The sequence below is a fragment of the Lupinus angustifolius genome, chromosome LG01, assembly GCF_001865875.1.
Source record: "Lupinus angustifolius cultivar Tanjil chromosome LG01, LupAngTanjil_v1.0, whole genome shotgun sequence".
NCBI lineage: Eukaryota > Viridiplantae > Streptophyta > Magnoliopsida > Fabales > Fabaceae > Lupinus > Lupinus angustifolius.
In genome coordinates this window covers 31,144,115-31,168,290 of record NC_032009.1, presented here as the reverse complement: position 1 = coordinate 31,168,290, position 24,176 = coordinate 31,144,115, and the positions used below count along the sequence as shown (strand labels likewise).

Genomic DNA, 24,176 nt, shown 5'->3' with positions numbered 1-24,176 from the left:
ATATATGTCTATTTTTCTCTCAGTCAGTCTAATTTGTTGGGGTGAATAAGGACATGTAGTTTGATACAAAATATCTTTAGAGTTCATAAACTCTATTAATTCAATCCTAAAATATCCCCCTCCATTATCTGATCTAATGAACTTTATACATGTGTAAAATTGTGTAACTATCATATGATAAAAGGAACGAAATACACCACACACATTACTTTTATGTTTATGCAAATATACCGAAGTTACTTGTGTAGAATCATCAACGAAACTAACAAACCATTTTTTCCCATTATGTGTTGAGTGTAGGGCAGCCCCTCAAACATTTGTGTGAACTAATGAGAAAGAAAACACAATTTTTTATTGATTAAAGGAAAAATAGTATGATGGCTTTTCACCATTACACAAGTTTCACAAAGAAAATTTGAAATATTGCATTTTTGAAATAACAATGGAAACAATTTTTTCAGATAACCAAAAGAGGGATGTGCCAATCGTGTATGTCATAGCGAAATTTCCTTTTTATTATTTTTATCTTGTATGTTCTCACTTGCAAGCCATTCCTCCTTCATGAGTTTGTTGTGAAACATTTTCAAGATAATATAACCTTCCACTTTGTCTACCACTGCCAATCCTCTCCTTCGTATGCATGTTCTGAAAAACAATGGGTTGGGTAAAACATAGTAACACATGAATGTGATTTGGTTAATTTACTAATAGAGAGAATATTATAATTCAATGTTAGAACAAACAAAGCATTGGGTACTAATAAGAAGGGTGAGATGGATATTGTACCAACACCTTCAATATGAGAGGAGACTCCATTGACATTAGTAATGAATGCTTTTGAACTACTAGGAGGAAAATTAGTAAATATGTGAGGGTCACAAGTCATATAGTCACTAGCATCTGAATCAATTATCCAATCCCTTAGTAACAACATAAAGATTAAAGGCAGAGTTAGAAAATACTTGACTAGGTTACAAATCCAGTAGTAGTAGCAATATGACTTTTAACATTTTCTGCCTCGTTATTGGAAGTAGTTTTACCTTTTAGATGCCAATCTGGATAGCCATAGAGTTGAAAGCATGTCTCCACAACGTGATTATCCCCATTACAGTGGGTGCACTTGAGGAATCATTTCTTAGAATACTTTTTGACAACAAAGGCAAACCCCTCAGTAGACTCACTGCCTAGCATAACATCCTGGCGATTTGCTTCTGCATAAACTGATTGAACATTTGGAAGGGGAGTGGTAACAAGGATACGACCACGAACTCCATCCAATTGTGAATCCAGACTAACCAAAGACACATAAACTCGTTGAGAACTTACCATCTTGTTATACTTCTCAATATCTTTAGTGCATTCCATGCTACAATCTTTAATAACATCATACTCGTGCCATAACCTCTGCAATTTGCCAATATATGCAAGAACATATATTCCATTTTGTTGAGCAGAGATTACCTCACTATACAATTGATATGCTCTAGATGCATCTTAGCTGACTAAGTATGTCTCCTTCGCAATCTCCCAAATTTCTTTTGTCGTAGCTAAGCGAATGAAGAGGGATCTGATTTCTTTGGTCACAGAGTCCAGAAGCCAAGACTTGACCAAGCAATTTTCATCCTCCCATGCTTCATATTCATCCGGTTCCTTATTTTTTTGGTGTCGACTTTGATCTGGTGATGTAACCCTAATGTTTTCTTCCCTCTTGGTTTTATTTTGCGCATTCAACAACCACTAAACATAGTTTGTATCGTCAAGTCGTTAAAGGGTGAACACTTCATTATGGGTAGTAGTGGAAGTCTCAGAATAAGATTTATTTTTATTAGAAGAAGCCATCAAAAATTACCCAAAGAAACCAGCATGCCACTGATTCCTATATATTCTGATACCATGTAGAAATGGTTTCAAAGAATAATTTTGTGGTACTTTTATTCATTGAGAAATGCAAAATATATATACTTAGGGAATCCTATAATTCCTCTATTCTATTTAGGACTTTAGTGGGTATATGTCTGTATGAGTACGACAACAAACTCAAAATATTATGTATTTTTTGTCCAAGTAATAAACTTGTATTTACGAAATTGAGTTAATTTTAAAATAAGATAAAAGTTTATGATTAATCTTTGATTGACATTGGAGTCAAGGTTCAGTAGCCACTAAGGCACTTAATTACAACAACCTTATGTCTTGAGTCTCTTGACCGATTACATTGAAGGTAATTAACTAACATGTTTAAGGGTGTGATTTTATTTACAATTGTGCAAATCTTAATCACACCTAATTATTAATTGCTTTGCACCTAAATTTTTAAAATTCCCCTACCTTCAAATAGTAAGTATTTGATATTGTAAACACCTAATTTTGTCTAGAAGTAAAAATGAATTCTACAAAGAGTTTGAGTTATTTCTTTGATGAGAAAACTTAGGGTTATACTATTGTACAATAACGCAATTTTATGGTCGATATATTTGGAAAAAAGTTATTTAAAACCTTAAATTGGGTCATTATTATGATAATGGAAGAAATTTGTATCATGCATAATTTGGGGTTAGTGTTTTTAATTTAGTTCTTCTTCTGTAGATGATACTAGTCAGATTTATTGACTACCTTGATGAAAAGACGTCTTTAGGTGAAGTAGGGTGGTTTTTGAGCTCTTCCCAATGTACGTCACTAGTCAAGCAAACATGTCACCATGTGATCAAGCTTATTAAAAACAAAAAGAACACATTCCTTGGAGCATTTATTCATCCATACAAGTCTTATACCCCATTCAATTTCATTCAAATAAGCATCAATTACTTATTTTATACGTGATATCATTTGTCTCTCATGGCATCACATCATATCTCATGCAAATAATATCTCTTACCATAATTCATGCATATCTTTTGAGTTCATGTATAACATCACATCATTCAATCACAATATATGTTAAATCTAAGCTCTTTCGGTCCTAGTGCCTAATGTTTTAAAATTACTGTAATTTTCATGATTTCGTGTCTAATATGTTTTACAAACCCCTTGCCTAATGTTTAAAAAAAAGAGTGTAAAATATATACATTGACATTGTAAAGATTTATACACATGCACTTCATTATCTACCATTCATTTGGATTACTTTTTATGAAAAGTCAACAATAATAAAAAATCAATGGTGATGATACAATGATAGTGTATAAAAATCATACACTGTCAGTGCATACATCTTTTTCTCTTAAAAAAAATCTATATTTTTCAAATCTTCATGCCTCAAGTGCTTCAGGCTTCCTTTGGTTGTTGAGAAGAAGTTGAGAAGAAAGAAAGAGGTGAGAAAGAGGATGAGGAGAAAGAAAAATGTGAGAGAAAAAGTGGAATTGTGAGTTGTTTGGTTGAAGAGAAAAATGAAAGAAAGAGAAGATAGAGAGAGTAAGACTTTCACTTTCCACCTATGAAATAGACAACTTTACCCTTGGCCATATTAATAATACTTTTCATTCTAAATTAAAAATAAATATTAGTTTAAAATGTTAAAAATATAATGTTAATAGTAAATATAAAATTTTATATCAATGTTTAAATATATGGATTTAATTAAAGTGTCTAAAAAATGTTGAAATAAAATTGAAATGTTTAATTAAATAAATTAGTTAGTATTTAAATGTGAACTACCTTAATAGTGATGAAAACACACAAAAATAATATTTTTAGGTCTATGAGTAACTCATAATATTTTGTAGAAGATATATTTAGAGATAAATAATGAATATAAATAATAGTTAGATTATAATCAAAGAAATATGGCAAACATAACATGATAAAAAAGAAAGGGAAAAATATGTTAAAATAAAAAAAGATGAGGATAAAGATGTCGATAAAAAAAAGAAGGGGGGCAAAATTGTCAAAATAAAAAACAATACACTTAATCTTCATTTTCTTCCTACAAGGGAGAAGAAGAGTTTTCATGTGGGGTCCATACAATTTTTCCTCCCTCCTCCCTATTCACCCCTTCTACCAAATGAGAGAAATGACCAATCTCTCTTCTCTTTCTCTCTTCCTTCTTAAATCACCTCTACCAAACAAAGCATAAAGAAAAAATGACTTTTCAAGTCCTCATATCTAATGCTATTAAAAATTTATGTTTTTCATGTCGATGTGCATGACGTGCTTAAAGAGAAATGATTATAATATTTACCGGTCCTCGTGCCCCACATTTTAAAGAAAATATATGTTTTCATATCCATATGCCTAATGCGCTTACGGAAAAATCCATGCTTTAAAGGACCTCTCGTGCCTGATGCTTTTAAAAATTCATGCTTTTTAGGTCTCAGGTTGTAATATGCTTAAAGAGAGAGGAGAGTTCAAGATTTATAGGTCTCCATCCCTCGTGTTTTAAAAATAATCTATGATTTTAATATGCGCTTAAGGAAAAATTCCAACTTTATATTTCATTGCGCCTTTTGCTTTAAAAAATCCATGTTTTACATGTCTTCGTGTTTGATGTATGAAGTTCTTAAATAATCTAAAATTTTCACGCCTCCATGCCTACTGTCCTTAAGAACCTAAGCTTTTCATATCCATGTGTCTAATATCCTTAATGAATCCATGTAGTGTATCAAATTGCGGACCACATCACGCGATGCGGCCGCAATATTGCGGTTGCTGTGACCGCCGCAACCGCATCACACCGCAATTGCAGTGTGATCCCGATTCACAGTGATGCGACCGCAACAGGCCGCGATGCAACCGCATCAGACCACATTTGGACCGCATCGGGTCGCAACGGAACCGCATCAGGCCACATTGATGTCAAAAATATGTTTTTTCTCACAAAATAATTCACACCGCAATGGCAGCAATCCGCATCGCAACGATCACAATGACCGCAATCATAATAACCGCAACCGCTATTGCGACTGCAACCGCAATTTATAACACTGAATCCATGCTTTACGAATCTCTGTTCTTCATCTCCTTCAGAAACCATACTTTCCAAGTTTCGGTAATACCATAAATATGTCATTTGTATATCACTCATTTCACAGCTTCTTTAACTTGCCTACATCATTGATATATATTTTCATTTGTATTCCAAAATTTTGGCACTATCACAACATGCATTCTTGGTATGTCATGCATTCAAACATTTTCTTTTATTGATTATGATCCATCACTTCTATTCTTTAAAAAATTTCTTATAGAAAAATAAGAATAATTTGTTACATAGATGGAGTTAAAGTTGTGATGAGTTAGTCTTTTGAAGGGTATATTATTTGTCTAATAGATTGTATTGACACAATATATCTTGTTTACATAATATATTTTTCAAGGGAGAGTCAAATTATAAATGAGGAGGACAAGATAATATACTTTTCCCTCTCTTTTCACATTGAACATCTCATCACCTCCACATCAGACATGCTTTCAATTATCAACATTTATGACTAAATTTTGGAAATAGATGTATTTATATTTTTTGATATTATCATTTATGAGTAAATTTTAATTAGTATTAAATATATAATATATTGGCAAAAAATTATTGACCGTCTCCGGATATATATATATATATATATATATATATATCTTCGTACATGTATTTCTCTTCTTAAAATCAAGATTATAATCTATTTTTTGAAACTATCAAAAACATTCTTATTCAATTTCGACTAGTTTTCTAGCTATCTGTTCTAATATTTAATTTTGAGTAAATTACACTGACACCCCCTAAGTTTTAGCGAAATTACATAAATCACTCATCAATTCTTTACACCTACATAAACCCTCATTATTTTTATACTTCATTACACCGACAACCCTTGAACGTGAAATAAGTATAAATTTTTTTAAAATGTGGTGAATACAATTTAGTTAAACAAAATATAAGATATTGTAGAAACAAATTCAAATAATATGAGTTAATACATATTTATCATTTTTGGTTCGTTACGATATAGTATATGAGCGATTTAAACAATATCTCTTTGGAATTGTTGATGCATTTTGTAACAAAAAATAATAAAGATACATTAATTTGTATATTATTTGGATTTGTCTTCACATTATATCATGTTTTGATTAACTTAACTACATTTATCATAAATTTGTCTAAAAATTACATTTATTTCTCATTCATGGGTGGTAATGCAAATGTAAAAAATTAGGGGTATAAGAGATGATTTATATAATTTTATTAAAACTCAAGGGTGTCAGTGTAATTTACTTTTCAACTTTTATAACACTACACGTGGATTTAGAAGATGTTTGCAAGTGAACAATAAAACCCAAATCCACACACTTCATTAAAATATCCTATCCCATTCCACCCACTCCCATAACCGTATTTTGACACACCCAACATTTTCCCTTAGCTTCTTCACCTCTCTTTCTCTAAAAAATAAAAATATTTCCTTACTATAATAGTCATGGCTTTGCTAGTTGAGAAAACCACAAGCGGCCGTGAATACAAGGTCAAGGACCTTTCCCAAGCCGACTTCGGCCGACTCGAACTTGAGTTGGCCGAAGTCGAAATGCCCGGGCTCATAGCCTGTCGGGCCGAATTCGGCCCATCTCAGCCCTTCAAGGGAGCCCGAATCACCGGCTCCCTTCACATGACTATCCAAACCGCCGTCCTCATCGAAACCCTAACTGCCCTCGGCGCCGAGGTTCGCTGGTGCTCCTGCAACATCTTCTCCACCCAGGACCACGCCGCCGCCGCCATCGCCCGCGACAGCGCCGCCGTATTCGCCTGGAAAGGAGAGACCTTGCAGGAGTACTGGTGGTGCACGGAGCGAGCCCTCGATTGGGGTCCCGACGGTGGACCTGATCTGATCGTCGACGACGGCGGCGACGCTACGCTGCTGATTCATGAAGGGGTGAAGGCGGAGGAGCTGTTTGAGGCGACGGGGGAGTTGCCGGATCCAAATTCAACGGATAATGCAGAGTTTCAAATTGTGTTGACGATTATTAAGGATGGGTTGAAGAGTGATCCGAGAAGGTATAGAAAAATGAAAGAGAGACTTGTTGGGGTTTCTGAAGAGACTACTACTGGTGTTAAGAGACTTTATCAGATGCAAGCTAATGGGACTCTTTTGTTCCCTGCTATTAATGTTAATGATTCTGTTACCAAGAGCAAGGTGAAGTTTTTGATACTTTGTTTTTGTTTAGATAGATCTGGTTGTTTTTTTATTTGGATCTGAAGTTTTGGTTGGGTTTTTAGGGAAAAAATGATGCTTTCGAAAATGGGTTGGTTTGAAATGGTTGGTTTTAGGGTTAGTGAAATTTAGAGTGTGTTATTTTTTGGAGAGGAGTGTGAGAATGGGAGTTAAGTGTAAAAATTATGGTTTTTGTGTTGTTTAATTTGTGTTTTGTTTTGGACTGAGTCAAGATCTGAAGTTTTGTTACATGGGTTATGTCAGGTTTAGTTGTAATTGGAAAATGGTGAGCTGTCATTGGCTTACTGAAATTTGGAGTGTGTTCTTTTTTTGATTGAGTGACAAATGTAAGAATTACGGTTTAGGTTTGAAAACTATGTTTTTTTGTTGCATTGCTAAATTAATGGGTTTTTCTTCGTGGTGTGCAATTAATAAATGTCTTCAGATTGTGTGTTAAGGGCTACTTATTGCTTGGGTTGTTGAAACAAGTGGGTTATTGAAATTAATTTACACTGCATGCTAATGATTATATGGGGTCAGTGGCTCTTGTTTTAATTTGAACTGCTTATGAGTTCTGAGTGTTGTTTGCAATTTGCATATATGCTTATTATCTGTTGTTTCCTTTTTTTGTGTAAATGTTGTGTTTGATTTGAGTCTTCTTTTGGTGTCAATTTTTGTATGTTTTATAATTTGGATCTAGTTGTGTGTCATTTTTTGGTCTAATGAAGTTTTATTTTCTCCACTTGATCCATGGTTTGCAACAGTTTGACAACTTGTATGGGTGCCGTCACTCACTTCCTGATGGGTTGATGAGGGCCACTGATGTCATGATTGCCGGGAAGGTTGCCGTTGTTGCTGGTTACGGAGATGTTGGAAAGGGTTGTGCTGCTGCCTTGAAACAGGCCGGTGCCCGTGTTGTTGTGACTGAGATTGACCCCATCTGTGCCCTTCAGGCTCTCATGGAAGGTCTTCAGGTTCTGACCCTAGAGGATGTTGTCTCTGATGCCGATATCTTCGTTACCACCACAGGTAACAAGGACATCATCATGGTTGACCACATGAGGAAAATGAAGAACAACGCTATTGTCTGCAACATTGGTCACTTCGACAATGAAATCGACATGCACGGTCTTGAGTCTTACCCTGGTGTGAAGCGCATCACCATCAAGCCCCAAACCGACAGGTGGGTCTTCCCCGAAACCAACACGGGCATCATTGTCTTAGCCGAGGGACGGTTGATGAACTTGGGTTGTGCCACAGGACACCCAAGTTTTGTGATGTCATGCTCCTTCACCAACCAGGTCATTGCTCAGCTTGAGTTGTGGAAGGAGAAGGATACCGGCAAATATGAGAAGAAGGTTTATGTTTTGCCGAAACACCTTGATGAGAAGGTGGCAGCACTCCACCTTGGGAAGCTTGGAGCTAAGCTCACCAAGCTTAGCCAATCACAGGCTGATTACATCAGCGTACCTGTTGAGGGTCCATACAAGCCTGCTCACTACAGGTACTGAGAAGATCAAGGAATGGTATTTAGTTTGAAGGAATAGAAAAGCTGTTTCGTGTACCGGTTTGATTGTTCCACTTTCACTATTTTGGATTTTCTGTAGGATTCTCTGTTCTAAGTGGGTATGAAGGGTTAGAGGAAGTTGATCCATTGGTTTCTGTGAAGTGAAACCAAATGGGTTTGAATAATGCTTTGGTTGGGGTTGTGTTCATTCTGGTTTTGTAATAGCTTGAGTTTGTGGGGTTTTAGTGTTCATTCTGTCCACCTTTGCTAAAATCAAAAGAAAACTAAATTGAGTAAGTGGGATTTTAATTTGCAATTGTAAGTGCATGGTTTTGGGCTAAAATTCATTCACTGCCGAAGGATTGTGAAAAGTTACTTCACATTCATTTGCAGCCAATGCCTATGGAAACAGATAAATTCACATTTCCTTCATTGCCTGAAATCAATCTACAAAAGGACAAATACCCAATCTTCCAATATGAATATTGAATGTTTTGTTAGGAAATTTTAAGATTTCTTCCTCATTAAGTGGATAAGATTCTTGTGTAAGGTTATTTGAAATGAAAGTAAGGTGAAAACCGTGGGATATCAATGATTGAATTCATAATATAAAGGACAAAAACACGAATAAAAGGCAGTGCAGTGAAATGAATAAAAGGAAAATGGTCATCGTGTATCTTCATTATTGCTCAATAAAATATTGAAGGAAAATCAAAGTAGGTCCTTAGTCCAATGTGGGGCTGGGGGCATGAGGATGTTGGTATATTAGCATAATATCAACAAATCATGAAATCAATATCGAGAACACATGTCTCTAGCAATATCTTATTCTCAGTTTTCAATACTTTATTATTTAAAATTTGTATTCATCTTACAACGAGAGAGAGAGAAATCTATACCATGGTCCAAACTCAACATGGTGTGGTCTGACATTGTAAAATATTAAATAAATTTATATAAAAGTGATGTTATGATATTATTTTAGAGAAAAATATATAAATTGATAGTGTATGAGTTAATTATGTATAAATCTTTATATTATCAGTACATAAATATTATACTCATTATTTATACTAGTGTGACATTTTTGTATCTAACTTACATTTTTATTGTTTGATATTGAGGATATAATTTGTATATGCACAGATTCAGAGGTGAAATGTATTAATATTTATCAGCTATAAAAAAATAACATTTCAAACATTAATGTCATTCTTTCTTACTTATCATCAGCATTTCATCCTTTGGCTTATTTCTTATTCAGAAGCACTAATGTCATTCTTGTTCAGTATTTCATCATTTGACCTTTTGTTTATAACCACATGTATATAAAATTATGATCATCTTTTATCAGCGAGAGAATAAGAATAAAGATGAAATATTTGTCAATTATCGTAGTCCCTTTTAGGCATGCTTTATCTTTGTGACTTGATTTATGTGAATGTCATTTTGTTACGTTTTGCCTAAAGATAAAATATTGGAATTTCAGCCATTAGACTCCCTCTGATGCCGTGGTTGAGATGACATAGCTTCAGATACAACAGCCATATTGTTCAGTGTATGAACTCAATTTGATCATTTCTTATATTTCATTGTCAATGTAAGAGCTTCAAAATACTAGATTATCTCTCACGATAGGTTTGGTAGGATTAAAATAGATGGTGCAGTAAGACAAGAGTCTTATATTCTCTTACCCTTTTACACCTTCCCCACTGCTCAAGTGCTCATGTATTAGGGTGCTCTAAGGCTTGTGTTTGGTAAAACACAACAACATCACATGCTTATGCTTTTAGACTTGGATCATAGCTAAACTCTAGAGCTTTTGTTCCATTAATATTTTATTCCTCACTTTCACTATACATTTATATACTATTTTCTCATATATTTATATATTTTATAATAATCAATATATATAATAATTAAATAAATAATATATATGACAACTTTTGTCGATATAGCTCAATTACTAATTACTAAAATTTATTATAAATATAGTAAAAATCATATTTTATAAATATCATAATACTCTCCTCATGTACTAAGTATTATTAATGGCAACAGTTTAATAGACGAAAGGAGCGATACAACTACAATGTAATGGAACCGACCGCTCCCAACAAACATGGCGCCATCATCTCCATGTGCTCCTCAAACCATTGTCTCATACTCTTAATTGGCTTGACTCAGTTCACGGGGGTTCCATTTCACATTATATCATGTTTTGATTAACTTAACTACATTTATCATAAATTTGTCTAAAAATTACATTTATTTCTCATTCATGGGTGGTAATGCAAATGTAAAAAATTAGGGGTATAAGAGATGATTTATATAATTTTATTAAAACTCAAGGGTGTCAGTGTAATTTACTTTTCAACTTTTATAACACTACACGTGGATTTAGAAGATGTTTGCAAGTGAACAATAAAACCCAAATCCACACACTTCATTAAAATATCCTATCCCATTCCACCCACTCCCATAACCGTATTTTGACACACCCAACATTTTCCCTTAGCTTCTTCACCTCTCTTTCTCTAAAAAATAAAAATATTTCCTTACTATAATAGTCATGGCTTTGCTAGTTGAGAAAACCACAAGCGGCCGTGAATACAAGGTCAAGGACCTTTCCCAAGCCGACTTCGGCCGACTCGAACTTGAGTTGGCCGAAGTCGAAATGCCCGGGCTCATAGCCTGTCGGGCCGAATTCGGCCCATCTCAGCCCTTCAAGGGAGCCCGAATCACCGGCTCCCTTCACATGACTATCCAAACCGCCGTCCTCATCGAAACCCTAACTGCCCTCGGCGCCGAGGTTCGCTGGTGCTCCTGCAACATCTTCTCCACCCAGGACCACGCCGCCGCCGCCATCGCCCGCGACAGCGCCGCCGTATTCGCCTGGAAAGGAGAGACCTTGCAGGAGTACTGGTGGTGCACGGAGCGAGCCCTCGATTGGGGTCCCGACGGTGGACCTGATCTGATCGTCGACGACGGCGGCGACGCTACGCTGCTGATTCATGAAGGGGTGAAGGCGGAGGAGCTGTTTGAGGCGACGGGGGAGTTGCCGGATCCAAATTCAACGGATAATGCAGAGTTTCAAATTGTGTTGACGATTATTAAGGATGGGTTGAAGAGTGATCCGAGAAGGTATAGAAAAATGAAAGAGAGACTTGTTGGGGTTTCTGAAGAGACTACTACTGGTGTTAAGAGACTTTATCAGATGCAAGCTAATGGGACTCTTTTGTTCCCTGCTATTAATGTTAATGATTCTGTTACCAAGAGCAAGGTGAAGTTTTTGATACTTTGTTTTTGTTTAGATAGATCTGGTTGTTTTTTTATTTGGATCTGAAGTTTTGGTTGGGTTTTTAGGGAAAAAATGATGCTTTCGAAAATGGGTTGGTTTGAAATGGTTGGTTTTAGGGTTAGTGAAATTTAGAGTGTGTTATTTTTTGGAGAGGAGTGTGAGAATGGGAGTTAAGTGTAAAAATTATGGTTTTTGTGTTGTTTAATTTGTGTTTTGTTTTGGACTGAGTCAAGATCTGAAGTTTTGTTACATGGGTTATGTCAGGTTTAGTTGTAATTGGAAAATGGTGAGCTGTCATTGGCTTACTGAAATTTGGAGTGTGTTCTTTTTTTGATTGAGTGACAAATGTAAGAATTACGGTTTAGGTTTGAAAACTATGTTTTTTTGTTGCATTGCTAAATTAATGGGTTTTTCTTCGTGGTGTGCAATTAATAAATGTCTTCAGATTGTGTGTTAAGGGCTACTTATTGCTTGGGTTGTTGAAACAAGTGGGTTATTGAAATTAATTTACACTGCATGCTAATGATTATATGGGGTCAGTGGCTCTTGTTTTAATTTGAACTGCTTATGAGTTCTGAGTGTTGTTTGCAATTTGCATATATGCTTATTATCTGTTGTTTCCTTTTTTTGTGTAAATGTTGTGTTTGATTTGAGTCTTCTTTTGGTGTCAATTTTTGTATGTTTTATAATTTGGATCTAGTTGTGTGTCATTTTTTGGTCTAATGAAGTTTTATTTTCTCCACTTGATCCATGGTTTGCAACAGTTTGACAACTTGTATGGGTGCCGTCACTCACTTCCTGATGGGTTGATGAGGGCCACTGATGTCATGATTGCCGGGAAGGTTGCCGTTGTTGCTGGTTACGGAGATGTTGGAAAGGGTTGTGCTGCTGCCTTGAAACAGGCCGGTGCCCGTGTTGTTGTGACTGAGATTGACCCCATCTGTGCCCTTCAGGCTCTCATGGAAGGTCTTCAGGTTCTGACCCTAGAGGATGTTGTCTCTGATGCCGATATCTTCGTTACCACCACAGGTAACAAGGACATCATCATGGTTGACCACATGAGGAAAATGAAGAACAACGCTATTGTCTGCAACATTGGTCACTTCGACAATGAAATCGACATGCACGGTCTTGAGTCTTACCCTGGTGTGAAGCGCATCACCATCAAGCCCCAAACCGACAGGTGGGTCTTCCCCGAAACCAACACGGGCATCATTGTCTTAGCCGAGGGACGGTTGATGAACTTGGGTTGTGCCACAGGACACCCAAGTTTTGTGATGTCATGCTCCTTCACCAACCAGGTCATTGCTCAGCTTGAGTTGTGGAAGGAGAAGGATACCGGCAAATATGAGAAGAAGGTTTATGTTTTGCCGAAACACCTTGATGAGAAGGTGGCAGCACTCCACCTTGGGAAGCTTGGAGCTAAGCTCACCAAGCTTAGCCAAACACAAGCTGATTACATCAGTGTACCAGTGGCGGGTCCATACAAGCCTGCTCACTACAGGTACTGAGAAGATCAAGGAATGGTATTTAGTTTGAAGGAATAGAAAAGCTGTTTCGTGTACCGGTTTGATTGTTCCACTTTCACTATTTTGGATTTTCTGTAGGATTCTCTGTTCTAAGTGGGTATGAAGGGTTAGAGGAAGTTGATCCATTGGTTTCTGTGAAGTGAAACCAAATGGGTTTGAATAATGCTTTGGTTGGGGTTGTGTTCATTCTGGTTTTGTAATAGCTTGAGTTTGTGGGGTTTTAGTGTTCATTCTGTCCACCTTTGCTAAAATCAAAAGAAAACTAAATTGAGTAAGTGGGATTTTAATTTGCAATTGTAAGTGCATGGTTTTGGGCTAAAATTCATTCACTGCCGAAGGATTGTGAAAAGTTACTTCACATTCATTTGCAGCCAATGCCTATGGAAACAGATAAATTCACATTTCCTTCATTGCCTGAAATCAATCTACAAAAGGACAAATACCCAATCTTCCAATATGAATATTGAATGTTTTGTTAGGAAATTTTAAGATTTCTTCCTCATTAAGTGGATAAGATTCTTGTGTAAGGTTATTTGAAATGAAAGTAAGGTGAAAACCGTGGGATATCAATGATTGAATTCATAATATAAAGGACAAAAACACGAATAAAAGGCAGTGCAGTGAAATGAATAAAAGGAAAATGGTCATCGTGTATCTTCATTATTGCTCAATAAAATATTGAAGGAAAATCAAAGTAGGTCCTTAGTCCAATGTGGGGCTGGGGGCATGAGGATGTTGGTATATTAGCATAATATCAACAAATCATGAAATCAATATCGAGAACACATGTCTCTAGCAATATCTTATTCTCAGTTTTCAATACTTTATTATTTAAAATTTGTATTCATCTTACAACGAGAGAGAGAGAAATCTATACCATGGTCCAAACTCAACATGGTGTGGTCTGACATTGTAAAATATTAAATAAATTTATATAAAAGTGATGTTATGATATTATTTTAGAGAAAAATATATAAATTGATAGTGTATGAGTTAATTATGTATAAATCTTTATATTATCAGTACATAAATATTATACTCATTATTTATACTAGTGTGACATTTTTGTATCTAACTTACATTTTTATTGTTTGATATTGAGGATATAATTTGTATATGCACAGATTCAGAGGTGAAATGTATTAATATTTATCAGCTATAAAAAAATAACATTTCAAACATTAATGTCATTCTTTCTTACTTATCATCAGCATTTCATCCTTTGGCTTATTTCTTATTCAGAAGCACTAATGTCATTCTTGTTCAGTATTTCATCATTTGACCTTTTGTTTATAACCACATGTATATAAAATTATGATCATCTTTTATCAGCGAGAGAATAAGAATAAAGATGAAATATTTGTCAATTATCGTAGTCCCTTTTAGGCATGCTTTATCTTTGTGACTTGATTTATGTGAATGTCATTTTGTTACGTTTTGCCTAAAGATAAAATATTGGAATTTCAGCCATTAGACTCCCTCTGATGCCGTGGTTGAGATGACATAGCTTCAGATACAACAGCCATATTGTTCAGTGTATGAACTCAATTTGATCATTTCTTATATTTCATTGTCAATGTAAGAGCTTCAAAATACTAGATTATCTCTCACGATAGGTTTGGTAGGATTAAAATAGATGGTGCAGTAAGACAAGAGTCTTATATTCTCTTACCCTTTTACACCTTCCCCACTGCTCAAGTGCTCATGTATTAGGGTGCTCTAAGGCTTGTGTTTGGTAAAACACAACAACATCACATGCTTATGCTTTTAGACTTGGATCATAGCTAAACTCTAGAGCTTTTGTTCCATTAATATTTTATTCCTCACTTTCACTATACATTTATATACTATTTTCTCATATATTTATATATTTTATAATAATCAATATATATAATAATTAAATAAATAATATATATGACAACTTTTGTCGATATAGCTCAATTACTAATTACTAAAATTTATTATAAATATAGTAAAAATCATATTTTATAAATATCATAATACTCTCCTCATGTACTAAGTATTATTAATGGCAACAGTTTAATAGACGAAAGGAGCGATACAACTACAATGTAATGGAACCGACCGCTCCCAACAAACATGGCGCCATCATCTCCATGTGCTCCTCAAACCATTGTCTCATACTCTTAATTGGCTTGACTCAGTTCACGGGGGTTCCATTTTTGACAGCATTGAAGGTGACTCCTTTGCCATTGAGTCGCCCATCTCCACCATCAGTCCCTCCATGGTTGGGTCAAGTGCAACACAAAGTCATCACTAATCCCTCTATTTTCGTCTCAACTTCCCTCCATTGTCATCGGTGTTCAAGTTATTTATGGGGCAACAAGCATAATCCACATTGCATCATCCGTGATATCTGTGATCATAAAAATTGGAATGCAACCATAGCCACAACTGCTATTTAAAACATTTATTACTGAACACCCATTGTAGGTATTTTTGCAAATATAAAGTAACAGTCAGGTAGGAGTATTTTTCTCATCCCTTCTTAGGGCCCCTGTCACACTGGATCTTTACACTACCCATGCTCAGCAACAATAAAGAATTAGAGGTACCGGGCAGAAAAATTTCCAAAGCTAATAGATACCAGAATTTTAATTTTCACAAATGATCCTGTCAGTAGTATGACAAAAGGCCAAACATGTTTTACATGAAATCATTTCATCCTTTTGCAACACAACTTGATCTTAAGTTTCAAACTATATGTATATTAACCACACAAATCTTACATACAATCAGTGTACCAGGATAGCATGCTCAAAGTGTGAGCTTATCCATACTCTTTATGTTTCCAGAGATTCCATGACCCGACCGCCCTTCGTCTTGCTCATCATATGGGTTTGCTCTGTAGCTGGATACTGCCTCTTCATTGTCTGAACAGCCTGGTCTTTCAGTAAGGAATTGTTCCCAAAACACATCATTTACCCTCTCTGGAGCAGCTGCTGTAACTTGTTTGTTACTTGGAGCCTCATGTGGCGAAGCTAAGTTGGCAACCTCGTTAACTGGATTTCGGTTAGATGAAATTCCATTATCAGATTCTTTACCATTGCCATATAATCTTGATTCTGCCAACTTTCCAATTTCTTGGCAGTCTATTTGGGGTGATCTAGCTGAGTAGGAATTTCTGTTTACCTGCAATGTGCTAGATGCCAGAGTTAAGTTTAGTTGGCAGGATATATGACTATCGCCTTCTTCACTACTTGGCTCTAATGAGTGCAGATTTGGGCTCTCAGCAGTCGCTGCTCTCCGTGATAAACATGAATCCATGTTAAAAGTAAAAGAAGCCCCGGTATCTGCAAGCTCTAATGTTTCAGGTGCAAATGAAAGAGCTTTCGTTGTCTCCACTCCTTTTAGTTCTCCTTCAGATGACTTTTTCTGTGGGATTTCCCGATCTTCAGTTGAACTTTGTGTGCTACCTGATACCAGGTTCATATCTGAAACAGCTGGTGACAATTCCAGTCTGAGTTTATTGGAGAAATCTTGATGGAAAACATTCCCTAATTCCACTCTAAAATTGCTATAGCTTTCAACAAAGTTACTTTTAGCAACTGGCAACAAGTGATCTGGCTGAGGCAATCGTCTTTTCTTATTATATGCTGATAAATCCATGGACTCAATTTTGCGGGAAATCTGTTCAACAAATACAGGATTTTGAAGAGCCTTCTCGAAGAAGTTCGACAATTTTTTTTGCCGCTTCTCTATACCATCTAATCTCTGATGAAAATCATCCAACTGAACCTTTGCTGTTGACTTGTGTTGTTTGAAGCTAAAAATATTAGATTCAAGAGAAGCTTTCTCATGTGAAAGTTTCTCTATTTCTTCCTCCAATGCTGCCCTTTCTGGATCCACCGGAGTACCTGGAGGGTGACTATGACTGTGGATTGGTTTCCTACGATAAATATTCTTAAGAAGATGCTTTTGATCTTTTAGAAAATCATCATTAGCAAACTCCCACCGCTCAGGATGTATTTTTCGGAATCCCTGAAAAATAGAGCACATATAAAAAACCAAAACAAATTAAAATCAATGGCTATAAACAATCATTTATCTCATTTGAGGAGCACTAAGGCAAAAAAATTGGTATATTTTCAGCATTAGCTTTATACTTTTATTGAAGTGTGTAATAATTAGTGTTAAAATTAAAGAGAAAATCTGGAAAAGAGATATGGGGGAAATATTACTAATTGGACCAATATCTGTTATGCATACCATTATACCCACCACCACCTTCACTGACAGTATAAAACAACAATGACAACAATCAAGCATTAATCCTACTATATGGGTCGGCTAAAAGGATTGAACAATGTCATAATGCTTTATCAAGAATCATGTGTGAATGAAATCAAAATGAACTTTTCTTTCCCTCTCTTGATCACTAGTGTATTCACCTATTTGAGCAGAGAATATAGCGGGGTGCATATAGTCTGATTCCTTTGCTACCAAATTCATAATACCTTCTATTATGTGTTTAAATTTTGTAGCATTTTTTTACCCTCTCTTTCTCAATCACTAGCCTATTTAATTATGTAATATACAAAGGTGTTGCAGAAAATTTTCATTGATTCCCATCCTCAATGCATTCCAAGCACTACCAAAGTAAAACTCCATATCCCAAATTTCCGGATGTCAATAATGATTCAATATCAGGTAAACAGCTTGAATGATCAAGATGAAAGTGAGTTAATAAAATGAAGATGATATCCTTAAGTTATCGTATGGAACCAACACCTCAATTTTGTAGCATTTTTTTACCCTCTCTTTCTCAATCACTAGCTTACTTAATTATGTAACATACAAGGGTGTGGCAGAAGATTTTCATTGATCCCCACCCTCATTGCATTCCAAGCACTACCAAAGTAAAACTCCATATTCCAAATTTCCAGATGTCAATAATGATTCAGTATCAAGTAAACAACTTGAATGATCAAAATGAAAGTGAGTTAATAAAATGAAGATGATATCCTTAAGTTATTGTATGGAACAGACACCTCAATTGACACACACAACACAACCCGGTAAGAAAGGGCGGCCAATGCATGAGGCTCCCACCTAATGGGGTTTGTGGAGTGTAGATATATGCAGCCTTACCCCCGCAAGCGGAGAGGCATTTTCCAGAACGACACAACCTGATCAAACAAAAAAAATGAGGGAAATTACGTCGAACACCTCTCTACTTTCAAAACTTTACAATCATTAAGTGAGTTTCAATACACAAGGCTCTCAATTGCGAACATCTATCCTCCCTGGACCCCATTTAATGGTAGCCCCGTGTATTGGGCCACTTTGTTTTTTTTTTTACAATCATCTCCCTCGAAGCCGAAGTCAATATAGTTTTAGTATCACTCTCATGGGGTAAGCGTAATGACATAATGTACCTCAAGGGACCATTAGTATAATTTTTGGAACAAAAAGCACTGTGAAATGTAATAATTAAGCTAAACTGTAACACAGATAAAGTGTAATTTCCCCAAAATGCTATCATCCTTCACCTAGCCCTATCTTTCCCCAAATTGAAGGCTCTATCTATATTTTTGTGGTGTAACACTATAATTAATGATATCCTCTAATCCTTCAAAATGACTGCCTCTCCCAACAAGTGTTGTTCCTGGAAATCAAACATTTGACATTTTCGTCCATGTGGGAATCGGACCTTAAACCACTAGACCAACACTATCCTGATTCTATCTATGTAACTGCATAATAAATATTTCAATTCAGTTCAATGCTAACAACATCTAAGAAAACACACACACACACACTCAAATCATGAATCAGAACAAAAGTAGAAATCAAGAAATGAATGCAGTAACTGACATAGGTATTAAGCTGACGAATAAAGCTGGAGAAATTGTTATGCTTGAAATAGGTTGGAAGAAGAAGGCGAGCGAATTCAGGAGAGTTCCAAACGACGAAGCTATTGTTCGTTGCGCTCCATGAAACGATGTCGTCTGTGGTAGAATCATCCACCATGTCGTATGTCTTCATAAGGAAGGGGGCAGGACCACCACCGCCGGTTCCGGCGGAGGAGGAAGATAGCGGCGCTCCGTCCATTGTAGAAAAGAGGAATGGATGGTTCTAGAAGAACGTCGTTGATTGCGATTTCCGTATCGTGAAATGGTAGGGGAGAGAGAGAGAGAGAGAATTTTGACTTTAAACAAATCAACGCAGTCTCTATACTGGTCTTGCTGGTTTTTACTTTCTGCTGAAGCCCCACGCTTGGAAATTCTATTTTTTTGGTATACTTTGTAGTTTAATTAAACAGTTTTCATCTATTAAACCACTAATAAAACGCAAGTCTAGTATACTTGTTGAGATCGACACTCAAATAATTAAAAATATATTAAACCAACATTTTTTGGTTGGAGAATCTAATTATTTATAGTTTTTTAATAATAAAATTTTGAATTATTTATGCACACTTTTATGTTTAATTTAAGAAAAATTAGATTCTACTTGAATTAATTATGATAGATAATTAATTTTTTTAAATATAATGTTAGAGATTTGATTTATATCATATATTTGAAAAGGTAAAAACTTATCCTAGTATTCTACATTTAGGAAAAATTATTTTTTGTTTGTCAATTGATTGACTTGGTTCTCACAAAAAAAGGTATACTTAAAAAAAGTTTGCATATGTTTCAATTTTAAATACTTTTACTCTTTCATTAATATGATGTTTTAAAAAATATGCATATAACATATGATTAGGTTAGGTTTTGATAAAAAGAATTATGTCCTTAAAAGACTCAAGAAGAAAGTAGAAATAAGAGTTTTGAAAATAAAAGCTAAAATCATTTGACAGTTTCAATTATTTTAATTGTAAAAAAATGTACTTTTTAAGGATGGTAATTATGGTGTCATGGAAGATAATGATGGTTAATTGTAATAGTTATAATTATCATTGGCAATTTGGGCAAAGTCTATGAGGCCCGCTTGTACTTATTGGACGAACAAGATATGGAAAATATGTCGATCTGTCCTAAAATGTTCATCCAACATGCCATATTCAGTTGCGGGCAAAATGGGCAACTCACATACATGATTAGATAATTATTGAACATCAAATATGCAAATATGTATGTATTTGTCAAATGCGAGAAAATGTGTTTCATTTGTTATTTATACATTTGTATATCAAATATTAAAAAATACTATCATTTTCTTATTATGTATGTATTATTCCTTTTCTATTTTATATATAAATCATATATATGCATTTATATTTTGTATGTATTGCTCCATTTGTGTGATTATTTATTATAACTAGTAAGGTACTTGTGCATTCACACGAGACGATGTTTTTATTGAAAAAGTGTTGTAATCCAAGTATTAGTTTGATAAGAGTAGAACTTTCCTTATATAGAAAGAAGTGATTATTTCTCTTATAGTTGGTTGTTAACTACTTCCTATATATGGAATGTCTGTGTTTCAGTGTAAAATGCAAGTTTCTATTCTCTCAATAACAAAGCCTACATTCAATCTCTACTCATCTCATCTTATTCTCTTTTATCTCTTTTTCACTTCTCCAACAAACTTGGTATCAGAGCCAAAAGAATTATGGACCTGTGGATCTTGAAGGAAGGTGAAATCAGGGTGTACAACCTCGAGAGGTTGAACTGATTAGAACTGAAGAACTGAGGAGAAGTATAAAGCTGAAGTTGTGAAGATGGCAGGAAATGCAGGAAATCTTCACTCCATGGGGCTCCCAATCTTGACAGAGAAGAACTGGGACAGGTGGAGAACTCAAATGAGGGTGTTGTTCAGATTTCAAGAAGTCATTGAGGTGGTGGAAGAATGGCTCCTTCCATTGAATGATGGAGCCACAGAGACACAAAGAGTGGCATACAAGGAAGAAAAGAAGAAAGGCAACAAGACATTATTCTTGATCCATCAATGTGTAGATGATGTGCACTTTGAGAAAATTCAGAATGCAACCAATGTCAAAGAAGCTTGGGACATATTGATCAGAAGCCATGCTGGAGGAGAAAAGATCAAGAAATTAAAATTGCAAACCCTTAAAAAAACAGTATTAGTTGCTATGCATGGATGAAGGTGATAGAATTGGCGACTATTTCACTAAAATTCTATCCATCACTAACCAGATGAAGGGATATGGGGAAGCAATTATAGACATCATGGTAATAGAAAAGATTATGAGGTCATTACCTCAAAAGTTTGATTTCATAGTTGTGGCAACAGAGGAGTCAAAGGACATTACCTCAATGAAGATTGAAGAGCTTCAAAGCTCTTTAGAAGCTCATGAAATGAGGATGCTTGATAGGTGCCCAATCAAGAGACATGAACAAGCATTGAAGGCTTGTCACTACAACAATGAAGACAAAAAGAAAGAAAATAGATGGAAATGAAAGCATAACTTTCAAAAGAAATGGCCTCAGAACTTTGGAAGAACCAAAGCAAACATTGAAAGGACTGAAAGTTCAAATAAAAGAAGAAAGTCAGGAACTGATCCAATTCAAAGGAAAATGGATAAGAGGTCGGTAGAATGCTTCAAATGTCATAAACTAGGACTTTATTCCTATGAATGCACATCCGATAGAACAAAGCCAGCAAGGAGACAAGAAGAAGAAGCCTATGCAGCCCAAGGTAAGGACTCTGATTCAGAACCACTGAACCTGATGGTGACAAACTCCTATGCAGAAATTCTCCTTACTGAATCATGGTACCTAGACTTAGGGTGCTTCAATCACATGACTAGACACAAAGGGTGGCTAATCAACTTTGATAAGTCCAAACAAAGTAGAGGGAAGTTTGCAGATGACAGCTCATTAGAAGTTGAAGGAAATGGGGATGTGGCCATCATAAGAAGGAATGGATCAAAAGCAGTGATATCCAATGTGATATACGTGCCCAAAATGAAGTTCAATCTATTGAGCATTGGTCAGTTGATTGAAAAAGGATTCTCAGTACTAATTACAAATGGGCAATTGGGATTGTTTGATACTGATGACAAGCTTATAATCAGAAGCAAGCAAACAAAGAATAGAACCTTCCAAGTGGATATCAAGACAACAAAAACTCAATGTTTGGCCACTATGCAAACTAAGGATGAAAGTTGGTTATGACACTCAAGGTATGTGCACCTAAACTTCAAAGGGCTGCACCAACTAGGATCAACATAATTGGTATCTGGAATCCCTATCATTGCATTACCAGAGAAAGTTTGTGAAGTATGCTTGACAGGAAAGAAAACAAGGGGATCCTCCAAGTCTGAAATCACTATGAGATCCAACTCAGTCTTGGAATTGGTACACTTTGATGTGTGTGGATCCTTTGAGACACCTTCTTTGAGTGGTAACAGATACTACATTATATTTGTGGATGACTTTAGTAGGATGATTTGGCTTGATGTGATGAAAGTGAAAAGTGAAGCATTCCCAAGCTTCTTGAACTTCAAGGCAGGGGCTGAAAAGGAGAGTGGAAAGCAATTGAAGATATTCAGAACAAATGGTGGGGGAGAATATACTTCAAAAGAGTTTGAAACCTATTGCTTAAATAATGGAATACAACATGAAGTAACAACCCCTTATACCCCTCAACATAATGGGCTTGCGGAGAGAAGAAACAGAACAATAATGGACATGGCCATGAGCTTGATCAAGGAGAAAGATCTCCCACAAAACCAATAGGCTGAAGTAGTCTCAACATCTGTGTATATTCTGAATAGAAGCCTAACAAAAAGGCTTAAGGGGAAGGTACCACTTGAGGTTTGGACATGCAAGAAATCAAATGTTAGTCACATGAAAGTGTTTGAGTCACTTGCTTATAGACACATACCAGATCAAAGAAGAACCAAACTTCAGGACAAAGGTGAGGCAATGGTGTTTTGACTTCAACCTTCACTTCCTTCAACAATTCCTCAAGCCACATAGATTGACAGGCTGCATAGCATCCTGCTATGTATTCTGCTTCACAACTTGATAGAGTTATCACTTCCTGCTTCTTAGAGCACCAGGATATAGGAGCTCCATTTAATAAAAACAAGTATCCTGAGGTACTCTTCTTTTCAACCAGGTCTCCTCCATAGTCAGCATTAGAGTACCCTATTAATTCCTATTTTGTGTTTTGACAACCAACTGGGAAGATGACTCCATAATCCATTGTTCCTTTTATGTTTCTAAAGATCCTTTTAATTGCTACCATGTGAGATTATTTTGGTTTGCACATGAATCTACTCACCAATCCAACACCAAAGCACAAATTTGGCATGTTGTTACATAGAAATCTCAGTGATCCCGCCATCTGTTTATACAGTGTTTCATCCACTGATTCACCTTCTTCATCTCTGGTCAGCTTCAAGTTTACTTCCACTGGTATGTTTACCTGATTGCATGAGGCCATGTTGAACTTCTCAAGTATCTCTTTTGCATACTTCTTTTGATGCATTACCATGTCTGTTGCGATGTTATTGAATTCCAAGCCTAAGAAGTAACTCAACCTTCCCAAGTCAGTCATCTCGAATTCAGCTTTCATCATCTCCTTAAATTCCTCAATCCTTACTAGTGATGAGCCTGTCACAAGTAAGTCATCCACATATAGGCATAGGATCAACAATTTACCATCTTTACTTCTCTTGATGTACACTCCATGCTCAACTATGCACTTTTTGAAGTCAATTTTGAATAAGAAGGCATCAATTCTTCTATTCCAAGCTCTTG

At 35.7% G+C, this 24,176-nt stretch overlaps 3 protein-coding genes across 3 annotated transcripts; 2 read left to right on the top strand and 1 right to left on the bottom strand.

Annotated features, from left to right (window-relative positions):
• On the top strand, positions 6,360-8,946 carry LOC109360245 (adenosylhomocysteinase). The gene is made up of 2 exons (XM_019604977.1): positions 6,360-7,118; positions 7,901-8,946. Exons 1-2 carry the CDS (start codon positions 6,408-6,410, stop codon positions 8,645-8,647), a joined length of 1,458 nt encoding a protein of 485 aa, XP_019460522.1. The 5' UTR covers positions 6,360-6,407; the 3' UTR covers positions 8,648-8,946.
• LOC109360235 (adenosylhomocysteinase-like) lies at positions 11,166-13,754 on the top strand. Its single transcript, XM_019604966.1, has 2 exons — positions 11,166-11,926; positions 12,709-13,754. The coding sequence occupies exons 1-2, from the start codon at positions 11,216-11,218 to the stop codon at positions 13,453-13,455; spliced, it is 1,458 nt and encodes a 485-aa protein (XP_019460511.1). The 5' UTR covers positions 11,166-11,215; the 3' UTR covers positions 13,456-13,754.
• On the bottom strand, positions 16,028-19,608 carry LOC109360225 (heat stress transcription factor A-5-like). Its single transcript, XM_019604953.1, has 2 exons — positions 19,312-19,608; positions 16,028-17,475 (listed from the first exon to the last, which is right to left on the bottom strand). Exons 1-2 carry the CDS (start codon positions 19,546-19,548, stop codon positions 16,252-16,254), a joined length of 1,461 nt encoding a protein of 486 aa, XP_019460498.1. The 5' UTR covers positions 19,549-19,608; the 3' UTR covers positions 16,028-16,251.

Coding starts and splice junctions, on each gene's coding strand:
- LOC109360235 (XM_019604966.1), top strand. CDS start 11,216: ATGGCTTTGCTAGTTGAGAAAACCACAAGCGGCCGTGAATACAAGGTC. Junction 11,927..12,708: donor ATTCTGTTACCAAGAGCAAG/GTGAAGTTTTTG, acceptor GGTTTGCAACAG/TTTGACAACTTGTATGGGTG.
- LOC109360225 (XM_019604953.1), bottom strand. CDS start 19,548: ATGGACGGAGCGCCGCTATCTTCCTCCTCCGCCGGAACCGGCGGTGGT. Junction 17,476..19,311: donor TTCGTCAGCTTAATACCTAT/GTCAGTTACTGC, acceptor TCTATTTTTCAG/GGATTCCGAAAAATACATCC.
- LOC109360245 (XM_019604977.1), top strand. CDS start 6,408: ATGGCTTTGCTAGTTGAGAAAACCACAAGCGGCCGTGAATACAAGGTC. Junction 7,119..7,900: donor ATTCTGTTACCAAGAGCAAG/GTGAAGTTTTTG, acceptor GGTTTGCAACAG/TTTGACAACTTGTATGGGTG.